At 45.2% G+C, this 22,788-nt stretch overlaps 1 protein-coding gene across 1 annotated transcript in view; it reads right to left on the bottom strand.

Annotated features, from left to right (window-relative positions):
- Positions 1-22,788, bottom strand: part of LOC142802910 (membrane metallo-endopeptidase-like 1) — a 73,032-nt gene that overhangs the window by 6,401 nt on the left and 43,843 nt on the right. The window contains exons 9-10 of the mRNA XM_075887993.1: positions 15,435-15,632; positions 9,455-9,690 (exon numbers count right to left, since the gene is read on the bottom strand). Of these exons, the coding sequence (XP_075744108.1) occupies positions 9,455-9,690; positions 15,435-15,632 (434 nt within the window). The remainder of the gene's footprint in view (positions 1-9,454; positions 9,691-15,434; positions 15,633-22,788) is intronic.

Raw genomic sequence — 22,788 nt, 5'->3', positions numbered from 1 at the left:
TAGCGAGCGCCGGCCCCAGCCTGCGCATGCGCGTGTTAGCATACACCTGGCGCACGTGAAACTAAAGGTCGCGCGGCGCGCGGAGGGGGCAAGCGAGTGCAGAGCGCGCTGTGTTGAGAGGATAAAGCGATGCACAGATGGCTGGCGGAGGAGGAGGGGAGGCTGTGGACGGCGACGGCGCATGACTAGACCCTAGTATTACATGCTCCGCATGTAAAAATATTTACTGGTATGCGCGGAAAAAACGTCTGGAAAGAACACATTTTTTACGTAACACATGAGCTAGTTTTTGAGTAGTATCGTATGGTTGTTTGTGCGCGCGAGCGCACGCGCGCACGCGCGCACACACACATACACACCCACACACACAATATTCAGTGGCAAATTTCAGTGGAACTGGTACGTATAAGAAAAAAAGCTAGTGCGCGTACGAGAAAGCAAGCAGCTCCTTTAGAGATTTACGTTTCGACCGTGGCATGGCATTCGTCAGAGAATATATATATATATATATATATATATATATATATATATATATATATATATATATATATATATATATATATATATATATATATATTATGCAAAGTTTTCAGCAATGATTATCACCGAGCTTATGCAAAAAATATAAATAAAGAAGGAAGCCGGGTAAAAAGAATATGCGGAAGAAATGAAAAAGGTTGGACCATTTCCCCTAAGAGAACCCTGATGGGTAGCGTTGCGCGCGAGTGGCACGACGGGTTGAACTGCGCATGAATGGGTGCTGTGGTGAGCGCTGGAAGATTGATTTGAAGCGATGGATGGTGTAGGTCTTGTAGGTGACAAGACGTGTTTCAGTGCGTACTAGGCGCGTCCGGTTTATCCCGTCTGAACCAATAAGTCGGCTGTTTAGCGAACGGCGGTCGTGGCTGGTGTTGTGGTCGAACCAACGAGGAGCAGCTGCGGGCGCCGCGGGAAGCTCACGGCAGGCGAAGAAGAGAGGGACGTCAGCGAGCACTGCTAGGGAAGCGTAACGTCAACGCCCATCAGTGGCGTAACCTACTTAGCACCCCGCCAACGCCTGCGGCACGGGGCGTTTCGTACGGAGGGACATCGTTACACAGAATAGTCAAAGAGCTGTTTCACATCTACTAATTGATATGTGGGGTTTAACGTCCAAAAACCACGATATGATTATGGGAGATGCAGTAGTGGATGGCTCCGGAAATTTTGACCACCTGGGGTTCTTTAACGTTCACCCAAATCTGAGCACACGGGCCTACAACATTTCCGCCTCCATCGGAAATGCAGCCGCCGCAGCCGGGATTCGAACCCGCGACCTGCGGGTCAGCGGCCGAGTACCTTAGCCTCTAGAACACCGCAGCGGGGCTTTCACATCTACTAATACTAACACTTTGAGTTTAACCTACTAAAGCAACAATATTGTGAAGGTTAATAGAGTAGTGTTAAGACTCCGGCAATTTCGACCATTTGGTGCTTTTGACGTGCGCTGACATCACATAGCGTGCTGGTTTCTGACATTAAGAAGAAATGGAAATGTGACCGCCGTGGCTACGATTCAATGCGCTATCTTCGGGTCAGCAGCTGATCAATGTTACCACTACACCACCGCGATGAACCCAAAAAGTAAAGATGAAGAAATGAAATCACATAGGCAAATGAAGAAAGGAAAAGAGAGACTGAAGGAAAGAAGGAAATAAAGGAAGATGGAAAGAACAAAGAAAGAATGAAATTACGAAGGAAACAAGGAGAGAAAGAATCAGCCATTCATGCAAGTACATACCAAAACACGCATACGCTAATCTTCCTGATAGGCGAAGCACTTCTGAATATCAGGGTTCGCGCCAAGGCTCACATGGTGCATCAAACTGTTTCGGGAAATAGCGTAACCTCGTGGACATCTTGACTGTATGAATCACACCGTTGACGCCATATCAACAGCCGCTTATTTTCGCTGTCGTATTTTTGGAAATCACGCCAATATAACCTGAACTGAAGACGAAATGATAGAAACGTAATAATATATGTTACCAGGCCCTAAACAGTGCTTTGCTCTACGCACAGAGCCACAGCGTTGCTTGCTAGGTCCATTCAGTAAGCATTTATTCACTGTTAAAACATTAAAAAGCATGTAACCACTGCTGTCAGAAGAGTGCATTCACCAAAACTGCTTTTCGGGAAACAATTATTTAAAACAATTTATCGATTTTTCGAAAGCGTTGAAGTGCCGCCTGCTTGGGCTGATTGCATACGTAGCCCAAAAATAAACGCTGTTAAGGTAAGCTAATACCCATAAAAATGGCCGGTACAGAGAAGTCAAAAGTCTCATGTCCTCCTTTTGTTACGCAACGCGACTTAAAAACTAACAAAACAAAAAAGAACACGTTTCTTTACCAGCCCACTAAGAAAACGACCATGTATCGAAATGAGCTCGTATATGCAACATGCTTACTGTTTAGGAGGTGTTGGAGCGTATTCATCAGCGTGTCTGTCTGCTACATTAGCACTGCATAATACTCAAGGTCCTAAGCTCAGTTAAAATTTCAGTGAGTGCGTGAGCATTTTCACTAAATTATGAAAAAAAGCACACGGTCATTAAACATGCCCTGGCGTGGGTTGAGTTCAGTGTAGAGAGCACTTTGTGCCGTGTTCGTTGAGGGCGGTATCGCAAACATATTGAGTTACTCGCGGTTGTACACGGAAGACCGCGAGTCTTCTTACGGTTGCGCCGTTGGGGCCTGTCCAAGCGCTACTCTCACATCCGCAACGCACGCGACAAAACATTTGCTGAACCCAAACACAGGTGAAAGAGCATCGCAGTTCGATCATTCCCCCCCCCCCCCTCCGCACCCCCCCCCCCGCAGGTAGCACGTGGACAGACCATTGGGCGTCTGCTTGTAAGGTGACGCTCGGGATCTGAAGAGCGCAAGTGCTAGCGGAAGAATCACAATGCTGTAAGTACTACTGATATTGTGCTGCACAGAGCGGAAAGCAGGGCAGAAAGCTGATTGTATCTCGCTCCACAAAACGTTTTGGGAGCGTGTAACAGTCGTTCGGTGTGATGCGATTCTGTCGCAGTGATCCGCACTGCAGATTTATTCACTGAAGTTGCTCCAGTATTGATTCTCCATTTTTGTCACATTCGTTGTCTCGCTGTGAAAGTCGGTGACTGCACCCGAGACGAGCCTTCGGTCTTCTGGTTCTAATAGGGGGAATGGTGTTAGGGTGCCTCCGTCGTGGCTATTGCAGGTAGAGTTGTTGTGTTTTAAAATGCCTATGACTATCAAGGCACTTTCAGCACATGTATCCATGTACTGTATCGTCACCGCGGCAATTTCACTGATGGTGTACTTCATGTCAATGAAGAAAAAGGCGTCTTTGTTATCGTACTAGGCCGTATTGTCTTTAAATTTCGCCTACGTAAAGTGGCCTCTCCTTTTGCAATGCTTAATCTCGCTGTTTTTCTGTTTACTCTGAATTATGTTTGGCGCGTACGATCGTATGACGTAGTCCCAAGGGTACGCTTCCTATGTGCCTAGGCCAAAGGTTTTTCTGATGAAAGGGACAGGCATCTCGCGTTATTCTTATCACAACCTCTGGATATATATATATATATATATATGAATATATATATATATATATATATATATATATATATATATATATATATATATATATATATTGTAATGATGACAAAGCGGCGATCGTGCTCGGCGCATACCTGGGAGAGACGGAAGACGACGAGGAGGAAGCAGAAAAAGAACAGCCGGCCTGCAGCAAAGGCGTTGTCTCTTTGTCTTATTTCTCCGCGTTACAATGGCGCAGTCGCGAACTACTGACCCCGATATCCCTGCGTCCACTACACTTCGAAGTGGACGAGTGCTCTCGAACTCCCCACCGATCACGGACGGCGTCCAAGCCTCCACGGCGGCACCGCATCATGACTGCAGCGAGGCCATTTCTCGAGGCTTCTCTCTGTTCGCCCAAGAGCTCAAGACATCCGGGTTTGGCTGCGCCTCTTTTGGATCATTCAACGAGAACGAAATTCCATATTTTCATGGATTCAAGGATGACCCTACCAACTGGGTAAGCGTGATAAACTCGGTTGCCCTTAAATACTCGTGGAGCGACACGATTAAGAAGTCGGTCGCTGAAGGACGTTTGCGAGGATCTGCCCAAGCGTGGCATCGTTTCCAAGGCAGTACATACGCTACATGGCAAACATGGAGCGCGGCCCTGATGTCCGCGTTTGCGCCGCTTCCGAGCGCTTACGACGACCGTTTCATGACCATGCGGTCACGCCGGCAAGGTGCAACCGAGGACGTCGCGACTTACATCTACGACAAGCTGGACCTTTTACAAGCTTGCGATATACAGTGGACCTCCTCCGCAGCCAGGCAGTACATCATCGACGGGATCCATGACTCGACGCACGCAGCCGTCTTGTCCGCCTACAACCACCCAGTCCACATCTCCACTTTCGTACGCCAGGCAATGGAGTTGCAGGACACGTCTCATCGCCGGGCGGCTGCAGTTGGCCCAAAGGAGCCAGCTTCACCGAGACGCGGATGCTATACGTGTGGCCGCATCGGGCATGGGTATAAAAGCTGCCCACAAAGCCAACCTCAAGCGATGCAATATCAATCACGCCCACTTCCAACCCTCAAGGTCCGCGTCGACGGCATCGGAGAACTGACAGCTCTCGTTGATACCGGAGCTCAACGTACGGCGTTGCTTCGCCGCCACGCCTCCGAACCTCTCCAGCCTTGGACTGAGCCACCACTGCGGGGTCTCGGTGGCGACGTACTACCGGTCGGTGCCCTAAACCTGCAACTCAACACCGAGGCCGGCAGCAAGTTTTTGTCCTCGGTGCCCGTCTTCGACGACCTGCCCACAGACATGGTTTTAGGGGCCGACTACCTGCTCTCCGGGGAAGTGCGCCTCACGGTGGAAGGAAGTACCGTCAACCTCCATCCTGTGGCTCCAAGTGTGCCTCCGGCGCAATCCCAAGGTGAGCTGACGACGCCACTTACACTTCCCGCAATACTCGAGAGGCACGCATCGCTCTTCGCTGATACTACTACTCAGCTTCCCGGAACTAGCGTGCTAGTGCACCATATTACTACCGACAATCATCCGCCGGTGTCCATACCGTTACGTAGATATGCCGAACGAGAGCGGATATTAATTGACCAGCAGGTGCAAGAAATGCTTGCCGCAAGCATAATCAGGCCATCTTCTAGCCCGTGGGCAGCACCTGTTGTCCTAGTCCGTAAAAAGGACGGCAATCTCCGATTCTGTGTTGACTACCGAGAGCTGAACAAGCACACCATACCAGACTCGTACCCGCTGCCACGCATTGACGACGCTATTGACGCCGTACGAAAAGCGAGGTTCTTTTCGTCGCTAGATTTAAAAGCAGGGTATTGGCAGATCAACGTGGCTGAAGAAGATAAGTTTAAGACGGCCTTCCGAACACCATCTGGCTTGTACGAGTTTAATCGGATGCCGTTCGGTCTGCGAACTGCTCCAAGCACCTTTCAGCGTGCCATGAACACAGTGTTAGGCACACTGATAGACCGTGCCTGCGTCGTGTACCTCGATGACGTTCTAGTCATCGGGGAAACAGAAAAACAACATCTACAAAATCTCGACACGGTTCTGCAGAGGCTATACAACACCGGCTTTCGACTTAACCGCGAGAAGTGCCAGTTTGGGTTGACGACAATATCTTATCTTGGTTATCAGATATCTCATAATGGCGTACGACCCTTGCCTGAACGCATAGACGCCGTTGCCAAATACCCTGCACCAACATCTATAAAACAGCTCCAGGTATTCCTAGGAATGGCGTCATACTTGCGCAAGTTTGTACCGAGCTTTGCGTCAACTGCTGCTCCACTCACGGACTTACTGAAGAAAAACGCCCAATTTCAGTGGGGTCCTTTGCAGGATAACGCCTTCCAAACCCTCAAACACCAGCTTACACATAGCCCGGTGCTCTGCCACTTTAATGAAGATTGGATGACAGAAGTCCATACTGATGCGAGTCAGATTGGCCTGGGGGCGGTTTTACTTCAACGTGACTCGAGTGGGCGTGGGCACGTCATCTGCTACGCCAGTCGTAAACTATCGGACGCAGAACGGCATTATCATTCGAATGAACTGGAGTGTTTGGCTGTAGTATGGAGTGTGGATGAAAAGTTCCGCCACTACTTGTTTGGCCGACACTTCACGGTAGTAACAGACAACTCCGCGATTGCGTGGATGTTCCAGAAGCAGCACCTCAAGCACAAGTTTGCCCGATGGATTGTTCGGCTCCAAGACTATACGTACGACATCCGTCACCGTGCTGGAGCACAAAATCAGCTTGCGGACGCTTTATCGCGAAATCCGATCGAGGAGTTCTCCACACGAAATCGAGAAACCTGGATCCTGTTTTCTCAACAGGACGTGACCAAGGCTCAGCAAGCCGATGGAAGACTCGCATCCGTTATAGACTCCATTGGCGATGCGGGACGCAATGCCAAGTTTGTCTTACGTAATGGAACGCTGTATCGGCGTCACTGGGCCGATAAAAGCACCGAGTGTCATCTCCTGGTCATTCCTGACACCTTAAGATCGAGCGTACTACGCGCCATCCATGACACTCCCGAGGGAGGCCATGTTGGCTACAGAGCCACCTTACGCAAGGCACAAGAACGTTTTTGGTGGCCGAAAATGGATAAAAGCGTGCGTTCATACGTTGCCAGTTGCGAGATTTGTCAGCAACACAAACGACGTCCTGGAGCTCGACATGGACTTCTTACGCCGATCAAGCCTCCAGAGACAATTTTCCACACGTTGGGCATAGATCACATCGGGCCTCTTCCAATGACGACAGCGGGCAATCGTTACATTATACTCGCTGTGGACTACTTGTCCAAGTTCGTAGAGGTCGCGGCCGTGCCTTCGCTTGCTGCTAGCCATGTCATCCGATTCCTGAAAGATCGCTTCGAATGGCGACACGGTCTTCCTAACAAGTTGATCTCCGACCGGTCGACCACCTTTCGCAGTCGCGAGCTCCGCACTTACCTACAACAAGCTGGAGTGGACCATCACTTCGCGTCGGCATACCATCCGCAGGCGAACGGACTGACCGAAAGGTCGAACCAGACTATCCAGGCTAGACTCGCACCGTACTGTAAGAATCACAAACGAGGTGAGGCCGACTGGGATGATCATCTCCAAGCAGCTGCGTACGCAGTGAACACGGCGGCACACAGCTCCACAGGAATTTGCCCCTACGAGATTGTCTATGGTCAGCTCCCGCAACTGAATGCTACGTTCGGTTTGGACACTCCCGTTAAAGTAGGGCGTTCCGCTGCACGCCAGAGACTTTGTCGCGATATCCGTGTGGAGGCGCGTAGGAGGATTGTGCATGCTCAACAGGCACAAAAGCGATACTACGACCGACGCCACCGTCCCGCGCCGAAATACAGTGTAGGTGATGAGGTGTGGCTACAGCGAGGTGCGCCATCGTCTTCAAACAAACTGCACCCAAAGTACGACGGCCCTTACATTATTTCTGAGCGCTTGGGAGATAACACTTGGCGAGTACGATCCACAGCTTCTGATACGCGCAGAGACAAGAGAAAACGGAATAACTTTGCGGTGCATGTGTCGCGGATGAAGAACTGCATACGGCGGCAAACGTGACATTGGTTTGTGTTTTTCTTACAGGAGTAGACCAGCTGCAGCGTGGCCGAGTGTAATGATGACAAAGCGGCGATCGTGCTCGGCGCATACCTGGGAGAGACGGAAGACGACGAGGAGGAAGCAGAAAAAGAACAGCCGGCCTGCAGCAAAGGCGTTGTCTCTTTGTCTTATTTCTCCGCGTTACAATATATATATATATATATATATATATATATATATATATATATATATATATATATATATATATGTATATATATCTATATATAAATATATATATATAATGAGATCTAACAGACAATAATGCGAAGGAAGGTTTAGGGAAAGTTCTTAAGTCAATTGTAATGCAAATGAGAAGAAAGAAAAGTGGGTGAAAAGATAACTTGCCGTGGGCAGGATTCAAACCTGCGACCTTCGAATAACGCGTTCGATTCTCTACCACTGAGCTACCACGACAGCTATCCCCCCAGCCACTTTAACGGGTATCTATGTCAATTTAAACGTGGGAGTGTCAGTCAGCGCCCCTAGTAGCCATGGCGGCGAGTGTGGCACACTCTTTATGAGCCTGTTTGGCGTCACGTAGAACGTGAACTTATTACTCACTGGCAGCTGACCAAATAGTCCCTCGTATACAACCTAAAGGCACCAAGTCTGCCAGTACGAGACCCTCGTTAATGAATAAGGGCAACAAACGTATACTTAAGGGCTCGTTTTTCATGTTTACACAATATTATGAGATCTAACAGACAATAATGCCAAGGAAGGTATAGGGGCAGTTCTTAGGCCAATTGTAATGTAAATGAGAAGAAAGAAAAGTGTGTGAAAAAATAACTTGCCGTGGGCAGAATCCGAACCTGCGACCTTCCAATAACGCGTTCGATGCTCTACCACTGAGCTACCACGACAGCTATCCCCCAAGCTACTTTGTCGGGTATCTATGTCAATTTAAACGTGGGAGTGTCAGTCAGCGCCACTAGTAGCCATGGCGGCGAGTGTGGCACATTCTTTATGAGCCTGTTTGGCGTCACGTAGAACGTGAACTTATTACTAACTGGCAGCTGACCAAATAGTCCCTCGTATACAACCTAAAGGCACCACGTCTGCCAGTAGGAGACCCTCGTTAATGAATAAGGGAAACAAATGACACTCTTACAAATGACACTCCAACAAATGACTGACACTTTCACGTTTAAATTGACATAGATACCCGATAAAGTTGCTGGGGGGATAGGTGTCGTGGTAGATCAGTGGTAGAGCATCGAACGCGTTATTCGAAGGTCGCAGGTTCGGATACTGCCCACGGCAAGTTATCTTTTCACCCACTTTTCTTTCTTCTCATTTACATTAAAATAGGCCTAAGAACTTCCCCTATACCTTCCTTGGCATTATTGTCTGTTAGATCGCATTATACTGTGTAAACATGAAAAACGAGCCCTTACGTATACATTTCTTTCCCTGATATATATATATATATATATATATATATATATATATATATATATATATATATATATATATATGTGTGTGTGTGTGTGTGTGTGTGTGTGCGCGCGTGCAAAAAAAACATACGATACTACTCAAAAAATAGCTCATGTATAACGTAAAAAATGTGTTCCCTCCAGACAGCCATTTATAAGTTTTGTTTCTGGCATATGCAGTACTCTTGTACTGCTATTACAATCTACCACAAATTGTTCTGAAAAAATGATAACGTTTAAGTTAGTTATAGGCGCGTGAAATCTAATTAAAAAATGTGGCGTACCTGTCCGAGGCCACCATAGTTCAGTGAGGCAATACCATTGGGATACATGAATGGACGAAACATAGATATTGTCGGTATAGCAAAATCGTTGTGATTTTCTGAATAAAATGGGCTGTAGCGAGTTTCGTCGTACAACGGTGTCGTCGTGTCGATCCACATGTAGTGAGAAGAGAGACCCAGAGCCTTTATCCAGGTCGGGAAAAGGGGTGCATCCAGTGGTGCATCCGGGTATGGTTCTGCGTGAGAGGATCCATAAATAATCAGTCAGTCAAGGCAACGCTAACGAGACAAGATTCGTAGACCTGCATACTCAAGAGACAGGACAAAGAAAAAATAACGTCACTGATCCCTCTGTCATATAGGATTCGGAGCTGCACGAAGGTGAGAACTGTCTTCACAGCAGTAGTGCTAATTGTATTGTGTTTATGAGAGCTTGTACAACTATTGCTGTTCTGTACTGTACGCAACCACGTTTACACCTAGAGACATTTCCCTTTCGTAAAAACACTCACGATCAAGATTTACATGTTCTGTTAACTGAAGTTGTTAACCAATACGTGAGAACTACGTATCATGAATCCCGCGGACACGTTGTATCAACAAGCACACAATAAGCACTATTACTTCATTAGCCATTCTTCTAACCATTGTCGTTCATAAGGGACATGTAAGGATTTTTCGAGCTCATTAAGGAAATGCTGCTGATCAGAAGTCGAGGGCTCCGAGAACACGCGAACACAATTTTAGAGCGCAGCGCACGGAGCTGAGCGTACAATTAATTCTCATAGTCAGTTTAAAATGGATTTTTCTTTATTTGACAAACCACGCTTCATGTTCAAAAATCACAGCATCTCATGCCGAGTATCAGCCATTGGCTGATTTAAAGGAGCCCTCACACAAAGTTTTCGCGCCATGATTTTTTTTATCGTTGTTGTTACAATACGTATCTTATGACCCACTGATCACGATGAGAAACCTCGTTTGCATGAGTGCACTATGGTGAATTATTTAGAGAAGTTTTCAGTGTGCCTAGTGCGAGTTTTGGTTTAAAAGAGCACGGAACTAGGCAGTAACAGTATCGGGGTAAAGAAGAGCACAGCTGGCCACGTCACCCCGAAAAACTGTGACTGGGATGTCGAGTGCGAGAATATGCATGAGCGCGCGCTGCACTACAGCCAGCACAGCCAGCGCACTTGAAGCCGCAAACACTGAGAAGAAAATCGCAGGTAGCGCAAGCGCAAGGCACGTGCCAGCAACACCTAAAACAAACTCGTGGTGGTGGTTTCTATAGATTGATCCAGCATTGATGTCGGCGCCGCGAGGAGCAACACATCATTCTAATCGCCCGGCTGGACCTAAAGCTTTTTATTATGTTCGAGGTTATATTTGCCCTTCATATCTCGTAGATGTTGTCTACATATGTCTGCAATCAATTGATCTCACTCATTATCTCACCTTTGAAATTTTCTACCATTGTTTCTATAAGCATTGGGCGGTCGGTCATTACTGGGCCCGCCGCCGGAGGCCACGACTTGTCTACATGTTCGTGAGAGATCGCAATGAAAAGGGGCGCATTCGGAGCAAATTGTAGGTAATCTTCTTGATAAGAATATCGTTATAATCCACAAAAATGCAACTTTTATTATGAAAAGTTGTTCAATATTTATTGCGTATTGATATACAATATATGTCTGTTAGTGTTTAGTCGCTAGTACCCTTAGATGTTGATGAACCCATGTTGTCGCCATGTGCTACACCTTATCCAACACAACCAATGACTAGCAACCAGCATATATTTTCCGGAGACACTGCACCGAACGCACCTGATCATCACGCTAGCACACTTGAACCACGGGTGTTCGCGAATCATACTAACGAAACTGAATATATAGTTTTTGGCTCCTTCGTTTTTCAACCCATGGTCCACTGCAGCGAGGAGTGCATGATTGGCGGGTCGGCGACCAGCGACCTGCTCCTAAGTCGCTTCGACAAAAAGACTAAGATGCGATTGTCTGTGTGGCAGCCAGTTCGGTTGCGATGCGCTCAACTTCCCAAACTCGAGAGGTAGAGTTTTCAACTTGCTTCTCTGCGGCGTGTTTTTTGGACCACCAAACTCACTTGCACGACGTTCTCCCGTGAACGCCGTTGTCTTTCAGTGACGCTTAGCGCAGCAGTTATCACAACTGGTGCTATCGCACTCATATCAATAGATGGCAGAAATACACCATTGGTGCTTATGAAAGCTGCGCTAAACTGCACATACAAGCAGAACGCAGAAGATGAAGCCTACACTTGACTCAAACCTATTCAACTCGTAAGACAAAGCACGTTACTGCGTAGTCATAGAGTCAAATCAGAGCCTACAGTGCATCAGAAATGCAGCCTGCGTTTTTGACAATCGAAATAAACTCTGGAAATTTTGTCGAAGCTACCTCTCGAGGCCACTCTACTATCCATTTCAAGTCGGGCCGAGGCCACCTACACGGCGTTAGCTAGGCACTCTGATGCCAGGGCCTGTCTGAATGGTGGCATCCTGGCTAATAGGTATATAGACTGGTAGCAAAGGCTTCATAGAAGTCCATACGTTCAGAAAATGGCGGTTGATCAGCTGTCATGAGGCTTAACGCCATCTCTGTGAGGATAAAACACGTGTGGTGGAACAAGAAGTTAAGTGGATGTGACGCAACAGCTGGTGAACAAAGCACGTTTTTTGGTGTGTGCACCAGCGCTAACTTTGAATTCAAATTGCTTTTCATAGGCCCCTGATCACTAAGGACTCGCGCTAAGGCGATCGCCAGCGAGTTATCCACGAGTGCTCTTCAAGTCAACGCCAGCTAATCTATTTAAGACTCATGAATAAATAGTGACGTTTAAGTGTACTACCATTCACTTTGTCTCGGTTTTACAAGGAAACTGATTCTTCGGACTTTTATTCGCCGTTCGTTGCGTCTTCCGGTAATGAGTGAAAGCAACCAACTGCGTAGAAGCGTCCTGTCATATCCTGTCATATCTGTAGCATGGCTTATTTGTTTCACACATAGGCAGGTTCTTTAGCTTGCACAATGCTTGTGGTTTTCTGTTTTATCAGGAAGAAATGACGCTTAGTCACGCGAAAATGATGACATTTTAGTTTTATTCGATTCTAACAATAACTCAAATTTATTATACTACAAAAACGGTAATAAAAACAAAAAAGCGGCGGACACTCTTTCCGCTATGGTTTTTTTTCATTTTCGGGGGCAATATTCTCCAATAAACTACCGCAACCTATGCGCAACCTACGCGAATGCACAACCTACGCGAACCTACGCGATAAACTACCGCAACCTATGCGAATGAAGACATGCGAATTGTACCGTGATGGATACCTTGGCAATCTGCTCATCAATAACACGAATAGTAGGCATTGCATGCTCAAGAAGGAAACCGGGCTACAGGAATACTGATAGATGAAAGTCCAGCGAGAAGTGCATTCAGAACCATTGTCCTTGTTTTTTATCTCGAAGAGATGGGTCACTAAGCATATGTTTGTTGCTACTGCATCCTTGCACAGCACATCGCTTCCGCAGCTAACGACGAATGAACTCGAAATTAAATGTGATTCGCATCGTTCCGCTGCCCATTGGACACTGCACTGAAGACGTTCACTAATGATAAACGCACCTGACAATTTGGCACACAACAGAGAACGCAAGCAAGCGCAGAACACTAAAACACGTGAGAGGCGTGTCTTTACACACTAATTTCCCGGGCGGGATTTGCCATGTAACTTATGTAGCGCGAGGGCTTTACTGAGTAATGATAGCGTGAGTAGAGGGCGCTAGAAAAAAAGATTTTCCGTAAACTAAAAATTTTAATGATTTTTTGTTCATTACATTTACATATTATTGTTGACGAAAACAATTCTCCATTGCGAAACGTATTGATTGCTACGACATTGAACTGAACTTCGTTTATCACTATTATTGTTTGTTCTCTCCAAACATAGTCGTGCTTCAATCACAGCACCCATAACTCCCCATGCTGATATCGCTGGGAATAACTTTTCAACTGCCTTTCGCCCGAGCTTTCGCGACCTATTGCAATAGACAATGTCTAGGCGCCGTAGTGCTAAGACTACCACAGCGTTCGCTGTCGGCGTTAGTCTCATATTGCTGTAGATTATCCGCTTTTAGGTGGCAATCCACTCCGACAACGCAGAACGCAGGCGCAGAGCGAAGGAATGTGAAACGTATAGGGCCGTTCCACGCACTTCCCGCACAGCCGCAATGCACGTGCCGGCACCCCTCCCGCGCGCAATCAGGGGGAAAATGAGCCAATTGGCGACGCTACTTCAACCTCCGCAGCGTCGCCTATTGGGCTATTCGTCCCCCGCTTGCGTGCGGTAGGGGTCCCGGCACGTGCGTTGCGGCTGTGCAGGAAGCGCGTGGAACGGCCCTAAGACCCACCTCAAGGATATTTTTCAAATGCGCCGGCCGTGTGCTGTCGGTTAAACGCCCGCTTTATACGCCGTAGACTTGAGAGGTCGTGAGCTTGATTCCAGGTTTTCCAAATTTGGATATCTTTCGACTTGTGCCTTCCTTATTTGTATCGTGTTTGTGCATTTTTACAACGTCATATCAGTGACGGAAATACGCTAGAGAAGTGTTGGTGGACTCCACAATAAAAAACTTTCCTGCTAATAAACAAGTAATAAATAATTATTACATTTAGCAGATTCCGCATACCTTGGGAGTCGAAGTCAAGTGAAGCATGCGCATTGAAAGTCATTTTGTTGTAGTTTTGTATCCAGCCAAATGTCACGAAGTGGCCTTATAGAGATGCGAAGAAGCCCTAAAGATACACGCAAAGACGCACGTTAATCAGACGCATATGTATTATATAACCTGTTGTGGCCACTGGCAGTCACGATGCCAGCAGCAACACAGATAGTATCAACATGAGACGCGGTTATAAGCTGATATCAAATGCTGGTGCTCGGGAGTATGGTCGCCCAGAACACTGCCACATAAATCAGCTTCAGACCGTGGCACTTAACTATTATTGACGTTATCCCGTCGTGACTGCTGTATAAAGGGAGTACATATGCAATGTTCATAAATTGGCCAGCACTGCAACCACAATTGACGCTTCAGAATCATTATAATCTATTTCAAATGTAGTTCCGAGATCTACGTGGCTGCGTGGTAGAATACTTCAGTGCCACACAAAATGATAGGGCTCGAATCCTGCTCGAACCCTCACTTTTATTCTTTGCATTCGTGGGGTCAACGCTGCCGATGTCGGCTTTTTCTTAACGCTCATGCGTTGAAATTACCCCTGCGTGTTCTCGCCGTTCTAGGTAGCCATAAAGTGTCTATATCACATATGGCACATACCCACTCGCGAGTATGTGTGACTGTTTGGCGAAACGTGTTCGACTGTGTACCGGACGGGATTGTGACATTACTCAAGTGATGACCAGCGATTCGTAGTTGTCAAACCATCTTATCCCCCCCCCTATACTAATTTTGGTCTATCCCAAAATAAGGGGTGATCACGTGAGAATTCAGACGTATGAGGCTGGATAGATAGATAGATAGATAGATAGATAGATAGATAGATAGATAGACAGATAGATAGATAGATAGATAGATAGATAGATAGATAGATAGATAGATAGATAGATAGATAGATAGATAGATAGATAGATAGATAGATAGATAGATAGATACCTAAGTGCCTGCAGTACGCAAGAAAATACTTCGCTTTTAATAAGACTTCTTGTAATGGAATGCCAGTTTTTCGACCACGATTGCCGCAAAACAAATGTATGATGACTTTAGGATTTGAAGCTGGAGGCAAAATTGTGCAGAGCTGGAAGAGAGGATCGGCGCCGGCTTACTTCATTAGGAAGAGTGACACGGCCTCCCGCCAACCCCCCTGTGCGCACGCTTACGTATTTACAGTACCAGGGATGCGTATGCTTATGAATACTGACTGTAAAATGCTTCGATAAACGCAGAATTTAATCGACGTCCAGGACTTCCCACGTAGGGCACAATCTTCCTCATCTTCCTTATAAGCGCTTCACGAAAATCACTGCTTATCCAGGTAGAAGATCTCAAGGTCCTCAGGAAGGAATTGCGGATTTCGTAGACGATGTCCTTTGCCTGTTTTATCACGTTCTCTGGAACCTCTGTTCAGGAAAGAATCACGCAAGCAGATTGTTTTAGATGAAACTCTATTGAATACGGTATAGTAAAGTCTCTTAAGTTAATAATTCATGGCATAGCTTACATGGCTCACAATCATAAGAAAAAGTAACTCGATTTTAAATTCAGCATTAGAGCTGAACCTAAAAAGCGATGACGGAATTTCCCGGGCCCACAGACTTCGCGGTTTCGTCACTAAATACCCAGACCTATCATTGTTCGATTTTCATCTTGTGAACTAAGAGAAACCATTCTGTCTTCTAGAGGTAAGTTAAGAGCAATTGATGTTTCCGCAAACGAAGATTTTTATAAGGCAACCAGTACTGTCAGGACAAAGCGGTACGATTTCGGCAAGAAAAGCGGCGAAGTTTTCTCGGTGAGGTACAACAAGTTAAACATAAACAAAAGGGGTTACGTTTACTCCCCCGACACCGGAAGTGCCTGTGTATTGCATTTTGGCAATGCTCCAAGTCACACTGAACTATCGTCGGTTGCTGCAAACGCCGGTCCGGCGGTTCTTTTTCCTGACACCGACATGAGCCACGCAGCCAGTATTTCGAAGGGATATCCTTTTTGTTGTCAAATGTGTGCAGTTTAATCAATAAATGCGACGCTCTAGCCCCTATTCTTAATTCAATTGCTGCTGACGTGATTGCATTGACGAAGACCTGGTTAACGGATAAAATTTTGAGCGAGGAGTTGTTTCAGTGCGAGAAGAATTGTGTTGCGTACCGTCACAACCATGATATAAAAGCGGCTTGTGGCGTACTGATTGCTGTCGTCGATAATATAGTGCCTGCGAGGATTGCATTTACGACGTCCTTAGAATTAGTATGCATACATGCTGTTTTAAATCAACGGAACATATTGCTCTGTGCTTGTTATCGTCCACCAAATGCTTTCTGCGATAACTTCATGACGTTGTTAATTTTCTAGTCTCTGAATTTCCCCACTCTCCTTTGCTTCTTCTGGGTGATTTTAATTTTCCCAAAGTAAACTGGGCTTCGCAATACTCTCTGTTGTTGGTTCTCCCGCCGAAAGCGACTGTTTTATTAACTTGTGCTTAAATTTTATTTTACGCAACTTATTTCTGGACCTCCTAGAACTAACGCTACTTCGTCAAACACTCTCGACCTCGTGCTCATCAACAACCATAACTTAGTACTTTCATTCACTTGTTTACCCTGAATAAGCGATCACTGTCTTTTACATTTTTTTGTAAACGGCCACGTCACACGCGAGAAAAGCACTCTAAAATTGATCAGAGATTACGCGATAGGTGATTACATGGCAATTAACAATGAGCTTCACTGTACATTACCGAGTACATGCCAAAATTTTTCAGCCGTACCGTAGAATATAAATGGAATTTGTTTGAAAATAAAGCCACGTCACTGGTTGCTAAATATATTCTACTGCGCAGGCTTGCCGAAAAGAAACATTCCCCTAGGTTTTCAATGACACTACAAAGATTATCAAAGAAGAAAAAATGCCTCTTTCACTTTGCATAACGCATGTATAACACCTATGATTGATTGATATGTGGCGTTTAACGTCCGTAAACCACCATATGACCACCAACCTCCATCGGAAATGCAGCCGCCGCAGCCGGGATTCGATCTCGCGACCTGCGGGTCAGCAACCGAGTACCTTAGCCACTAGACCTCCGCGGCGGAGCATTCAAATATCTATCCGTTGGAATGCTTATTTTTACGCACTGCGTGCATATCGCATCGCGTTAAAAGAGCAAAAGTCGTATTTTTCAATACTTATGTATCATCACTTCCTTCTACTGATCCATCAAAATTTTGAGCACTATTCAAATAAAAAAGAAGACTAGCATATCTCTTACAGCTTCTGATGGCTGCGCTAAGAGCAACGAAGAATGCTGCATTGTGCTAAATGATACCTTTGCGAAATCGTTTTTTGATAGCTATATTGACACGGAGCCGCACTTGTGCACAAACGATTTTTCCCCATGAATCCACTTGTAGTTGATCTTGCGCGTATTTGGAAATAATTCATGGTTTAAAATTATCGTCTTCTTGTGGCGCTGATAAAATTAATTTCAAGTTCTCGAAAATTATTTCTGTGTACTCCTCTGTATATCTTATGTACCTTTTGACCCAACCTGTTGTGTGCTCGACTGTGCCTGCAGATTGGAAAGTGGGGAGGTGGTGCCACTGCCTAAATCAGGTGACCCGCATTTTCCTCTCAATTAGAAACCCATCTCGCTCACTAGCATTCCTTGCAAAATCCTCGAACATGTCATATTTACTAACCTCGTTTCATTTCTTGAATCCAACGCATTTTTCACTTCAGTTCAGCATAGGTTTCGCAAGAACTATTCCTGCGAAACGCAACTTGAATCGTTTATGCATAACATTTCATCCTTACTAGATAAAGGACAGGTTATTGACTGTATTTTTTTAGATTCTGCTAAGGCGTTTGACAAGGTCTCCCACCGCTTCCTGCTTCTTAAACTGAGTGCTCTTATTATTGAACCTAACATCTTGAAGTGGATAGAATGTTTTCTAACTAACCGTACTCGATTTGTAAACGCTAATGATGCAGTATCTTCCCAATTTGACGTTAAGTCTGGCGATCCTCAAGGCTCTGTTTTGGGTCCCTTGCTGTTTTTTTTATATAATAATGACTTACCTACTGTTATTATTAGTTCCTATAAACTTTTCGCTGACGATTGCCTCGTGTACCGTGAAATAACTAGTCTGCATAATAACCTCATTCTTCAGTCCAATCTAGCTAACATATCAAAGTGGTGCTCACAATGGCTAATTCTAATAAATCCTCCGAAATACAAGATTATGACTGTTTCCCGTCGCTGTGATGCATACAGTCCTCTCAGCTATGCTATCAATAACAGCAACCACGAATACGCAACCTCCTATATTTCGGAATTCACATGACAAATAATCTTTCTTGGCATTCACACATTCAATACATCACTAACAATGCCAATAAATCACTCGCGTACATACACGAAGATATTTCAAATGCCCCATGCCACTTAAAATTGGTACTTTACAAAACACTCCTAAGACCTAAACTCAAATATGCGTCTTCTGTTTGGGACGCCAGTCAAATATATTAAAAACCATTATTGATTCCATTCAAAATCGACCAGCACGCTTCATTAGGTCAAACTATTTTCGCACAGCTAGCCTTTTATTAGTGAAATCAGATCTCGGACAACTTGATTTGCAGCTTAGAAGAAAAATGTCTCGTCTATGCCTTTTCAAAAAAAATTCACTTGGACAATTCAATTAAACAGAAGCTCATGTTGCAACCGTCATACATAACGTCACGTCTTGATCATGAGCATAATTTTTTCCCTCCTCTGTGTCACACTTATGTTTTCTCCGACTCTTTTCTGCCAAAACCCAGTCGAGAGTGGAACCGTCTTCTTTTCTTCATATCCGGCATTGAAGACGCATCATCATTCAAAGCTGGACTGACAGATTACGTTATATGCCTTGAATAACTATTTGTTTTTAGAACATGTATTCTCACTGACTTGCATTTTTATGTTCTATTTTAGTGCATTTTTGTTGTATCACCTACCCCCTCTGTAACGCCTTGTATGCCCTGAGGGTAATCAAAATAATCGAATAAATATACGAAATAAATAAATATTTAGGCACGTTGTAAACTCTCTCTTTTCTTCTTGCTCTTTGTTCCGTGAAAGGGGCTTTAAAATATGGTGTTAGACAATTTGTGAAGGGAATTCAGCTTCAAAAGCAAAAAAATGAAAGAAGAAACTTTGTGGCGTAATCACACTAGTTCCACGCTTCCTTGCTCTAAGAGATTGCGAGCTGTCTACGCAGTGGTGTTTTTTTTTACTTTTGAACCAGTGATGCGTCCTTATGGCAAATATTACCCACAGTGTGTCAACGCCATCTATGCTTCATTCCCTGTTGAGCGTGAAATTTCACAACAGTTCATAGAGATGAAGGACTTTCTCTTCATTTTTTGTACATCAATCAGCCAAAGAGACACATACATGGTTTTTATGCTCTCACAGATTCACAAGCAGAATGTTGCTTGCCTGGCCTATTCATGAGTACCAGTGGCGTGGCCAGGCATTGGCGAACTGGCCCATGCTCTTCCCCTTCTATACCGAATTTCTTTGTGATACCATAGTGAGCCCAAAATGACACCAGACTCCCTCTTTGTGCCTACCCCCCCCCCCCGCACACACACACACACAACCCTTCAAATCAAAGAGGTTCCACCCATCCCTCAACCAAAAGACGTTTCTACCTACGCCCCCTAAAGAGTTCATCTTGCTATGTGCAAGCTTCACTACTCTTTGAGAGGTGTACGGCTTCCTAAAAGTAAAAAAAAGACATGACAAACTATTACCAGCATTAACATTTACATCCGAAACGCGAACGTATACAAGATCACTAGAGATCAAGTCAAGTACCATGCAGTGTGCAGTGCAACGGGTAACTATGGACGTTCCATTGGATATACGGTGACAGGTGAATAAACCATGCAGCAAGTATGGACTCCTGTCATCCTCTTTTCACCAAGAAAAAAGAATGAATGCGGAAATCAGAGAGTCCTTACATCAGATATCGGTGAGAGTGAGAGAATGGGTACAAGTATAAGAAATGCAGTTGAGGAAGGCACTAGGAAAAAACGGTAAAGTAAAGGAATTTGCAGGCATAGAATAGAGCATTTATCTCCATGACAGCTTGCTAGAATAGGCCGACGTAATGAGCAGGCCTCGTTCTTTTTGGTATAAATTAGGCTAAGATTTGTTCTAAATGTGATTATTTCAAGCAGCTGAAGTGAACCGACATTTCTCTCAGTGCCTTAGCGTTAATCTTCTATTGCGCTTTCGGCTAAATTCATTTTCAGGAACACTTTTGGCTGCATCGTATCATCTGCATTGTCACAGCAGCTGAATACGTAAAACCTGTTACGCCATTTTTTGTTGTTACGCTAATTGCTGGAGTGAGCTAGAACTGCAAAACAGTTAGCGCGCACGCCGCAGCTACAAACATCCAATGATGTTTTGCAATGTGGGGTGTTTCAACATCTGCCGTTCAATGCTTGTGGTTGGGAGATACCCCAACATAAGTGACCGCAAAACTACTGGTAGTTAATGCTGCAACTTAGGTGATACATTAGCTAAATATAGTGCTTTTGAGACTACACTCACCAAGGAGAATTGAAGTGAGCTACCATTCTAACTCCTTCGCAAAATATACCTTCTGAAGTTACTATTTCAGCAATTTGATGCCTTAGGCTAATGAACTTTTGAATTAACTACACATGCGCAAAAAATATACCTGCCAAACATATGTTACACATGGCAGAGCTCATTCGAGACATGTATTGGCATGTAGTAGCTTTAAAAACTGCAGCGAATTTCGCACATTGAGGAAGGTGGTTGAGGGCAATAAAAGCCTTTACGCGAGTGGCGGCTTCTACTGCATTTTGTTATTGCTTAGACCCAAGCCTTGCGTGTTGCACTGACGTCTTCGTACACTTTGCACTTTGGGATTTTACGTGTATGTAGCGGACGTACCAGGCATGCGCACTACACTGGCTTTCAAAGGTTACATTATGGCCCGCGAAACAATGACAATTAGTGAGAGCACAAACGTCAATTTTAACGAAACAAACTGCACGTGATAGTGGTTACTTCATCTACCCTGCTCACTTCTTTTACCTTAACGTCACGTCAATCACTTCGACACAATCGATATCAGCCTTTCTCTTGCGGGAGAGTGGTGAACTACCATGCACTATTTGAGAATGCCTGCTGAGTGTGCTCTATCTTACTCCTATTCTTCTAGTTACTTCAGTTTCATGGTTGGGGTCCGCGGTGACTACCAACCTTTAGTAGACGTTTTCTTTTGCCACCTCCAATGACCCACTACCCATAGCGAACCCCTTTATTTTCTAGATATTTGCACATTTGCTTATATTTCTGCATATCCGTGTTCGTCACAAATACTCCAATTTTTTCGATCAGTTAAATAGTCATGAGTCGCAATTCATCCCCTCAGTTACTAATCAATGAAATGCCGGCAGCCAATCACAGGTTACTAAGTCGCTCCCTATTAACTAAAGTTTCAAATCAGAACGGAAAGCTCGGAGAGTTGGCAGTAACTTGTATGCCTAACTTTTGCCAATGTAAGTCTTTCAACAGCTTCTGTGAGCACGCAGTAAGTACTAGTGGAAGGCCACGTCTTCATGCCTTAAACGCAGTACTAGTGCCAGTGCTTTGCGTCTTAGACGAAAGTACAAATGAAGAGGTAGCACACGCAACACAATTTTGAGCACCTCATTTTCTGGCAGTCCTGTGAGCGCGGTTACAAGCATTCACAGGATCAGTAGGAGAGAAGGTGGCATAGCTTTGTTTCGGGAGTACCAAGTTTAAAAGAGTAAGCTCGTGGACGTCACTTGCGAAAAAGACGAATAAATTTCACTTCGGACAATGTACTGTGACAGCACGGTTTCTGTATGGGACGTATAGCTGAACATCCTCATCTGAAAAACAAATTTCCGCAAAACTACTGACAAAGTTGTACACTACACACAAATATTTACGTGGTACATGTTGTCGAGATGAATTTTTGGGGGGCTGTGCAGCGTGACCTGCATTATGCGGTGTCCACACAGTGCCACACTTTCCTACAGTTAGTTGTTTTGTATTACGAGAATTGTGGCCCCGGCGAGCGTGCACATTACAGGATCTGAACAATTGAAAAAATTGTACGTAGCTGCTGTACTGGATACCGCAGTGACAACTAGACACAGTGATGACGTTGTGGTGAGATACGATTGAGTTGTTCACGTGTGAGTAGACTAACCATATTGAATATGAGTATGCACATGCATAAAAAAGAAAGCTGTACATGAGCGCTGCGCCCGACGCATTTCACGAAGTTTTGCTTTAAATATGACAAGTCGCGCCAAGTAAAAAAGCCAAGGAAGATCGCTTCGCTGCGCTTGTGGTAGTGCGTTGACGAGCGATGAAATTATGGCGGCGCGGACTGACGTACCTGTGAGTCGAAATGGCGCAACATTACCCAGCTTGCGCACGACAAAAAATTTCACATTACATCTGCTTCTCTTGGCAACGATACAATGATGGCGCTA

Source organism: Rhipicephalus microplus, chromosome 3, assembly GCF_043290135.1.
Source record: "Rhipicephalus microplus isolate Deutch F79 chromosome 3, USDA_Rmic, whole genome shotgun sequence".
Lineage (NCBI taxonomy): Eukaryota > Metazoa > Arthropoda > Arachnida > Ixodida > Ixodidae > Rhipicephalus > Rhipicephalus microplus.
Note: the sequence above shows the minus strand (reverse complement) of the source record. Positions and strands in the feature narration are given on the sequence as shown.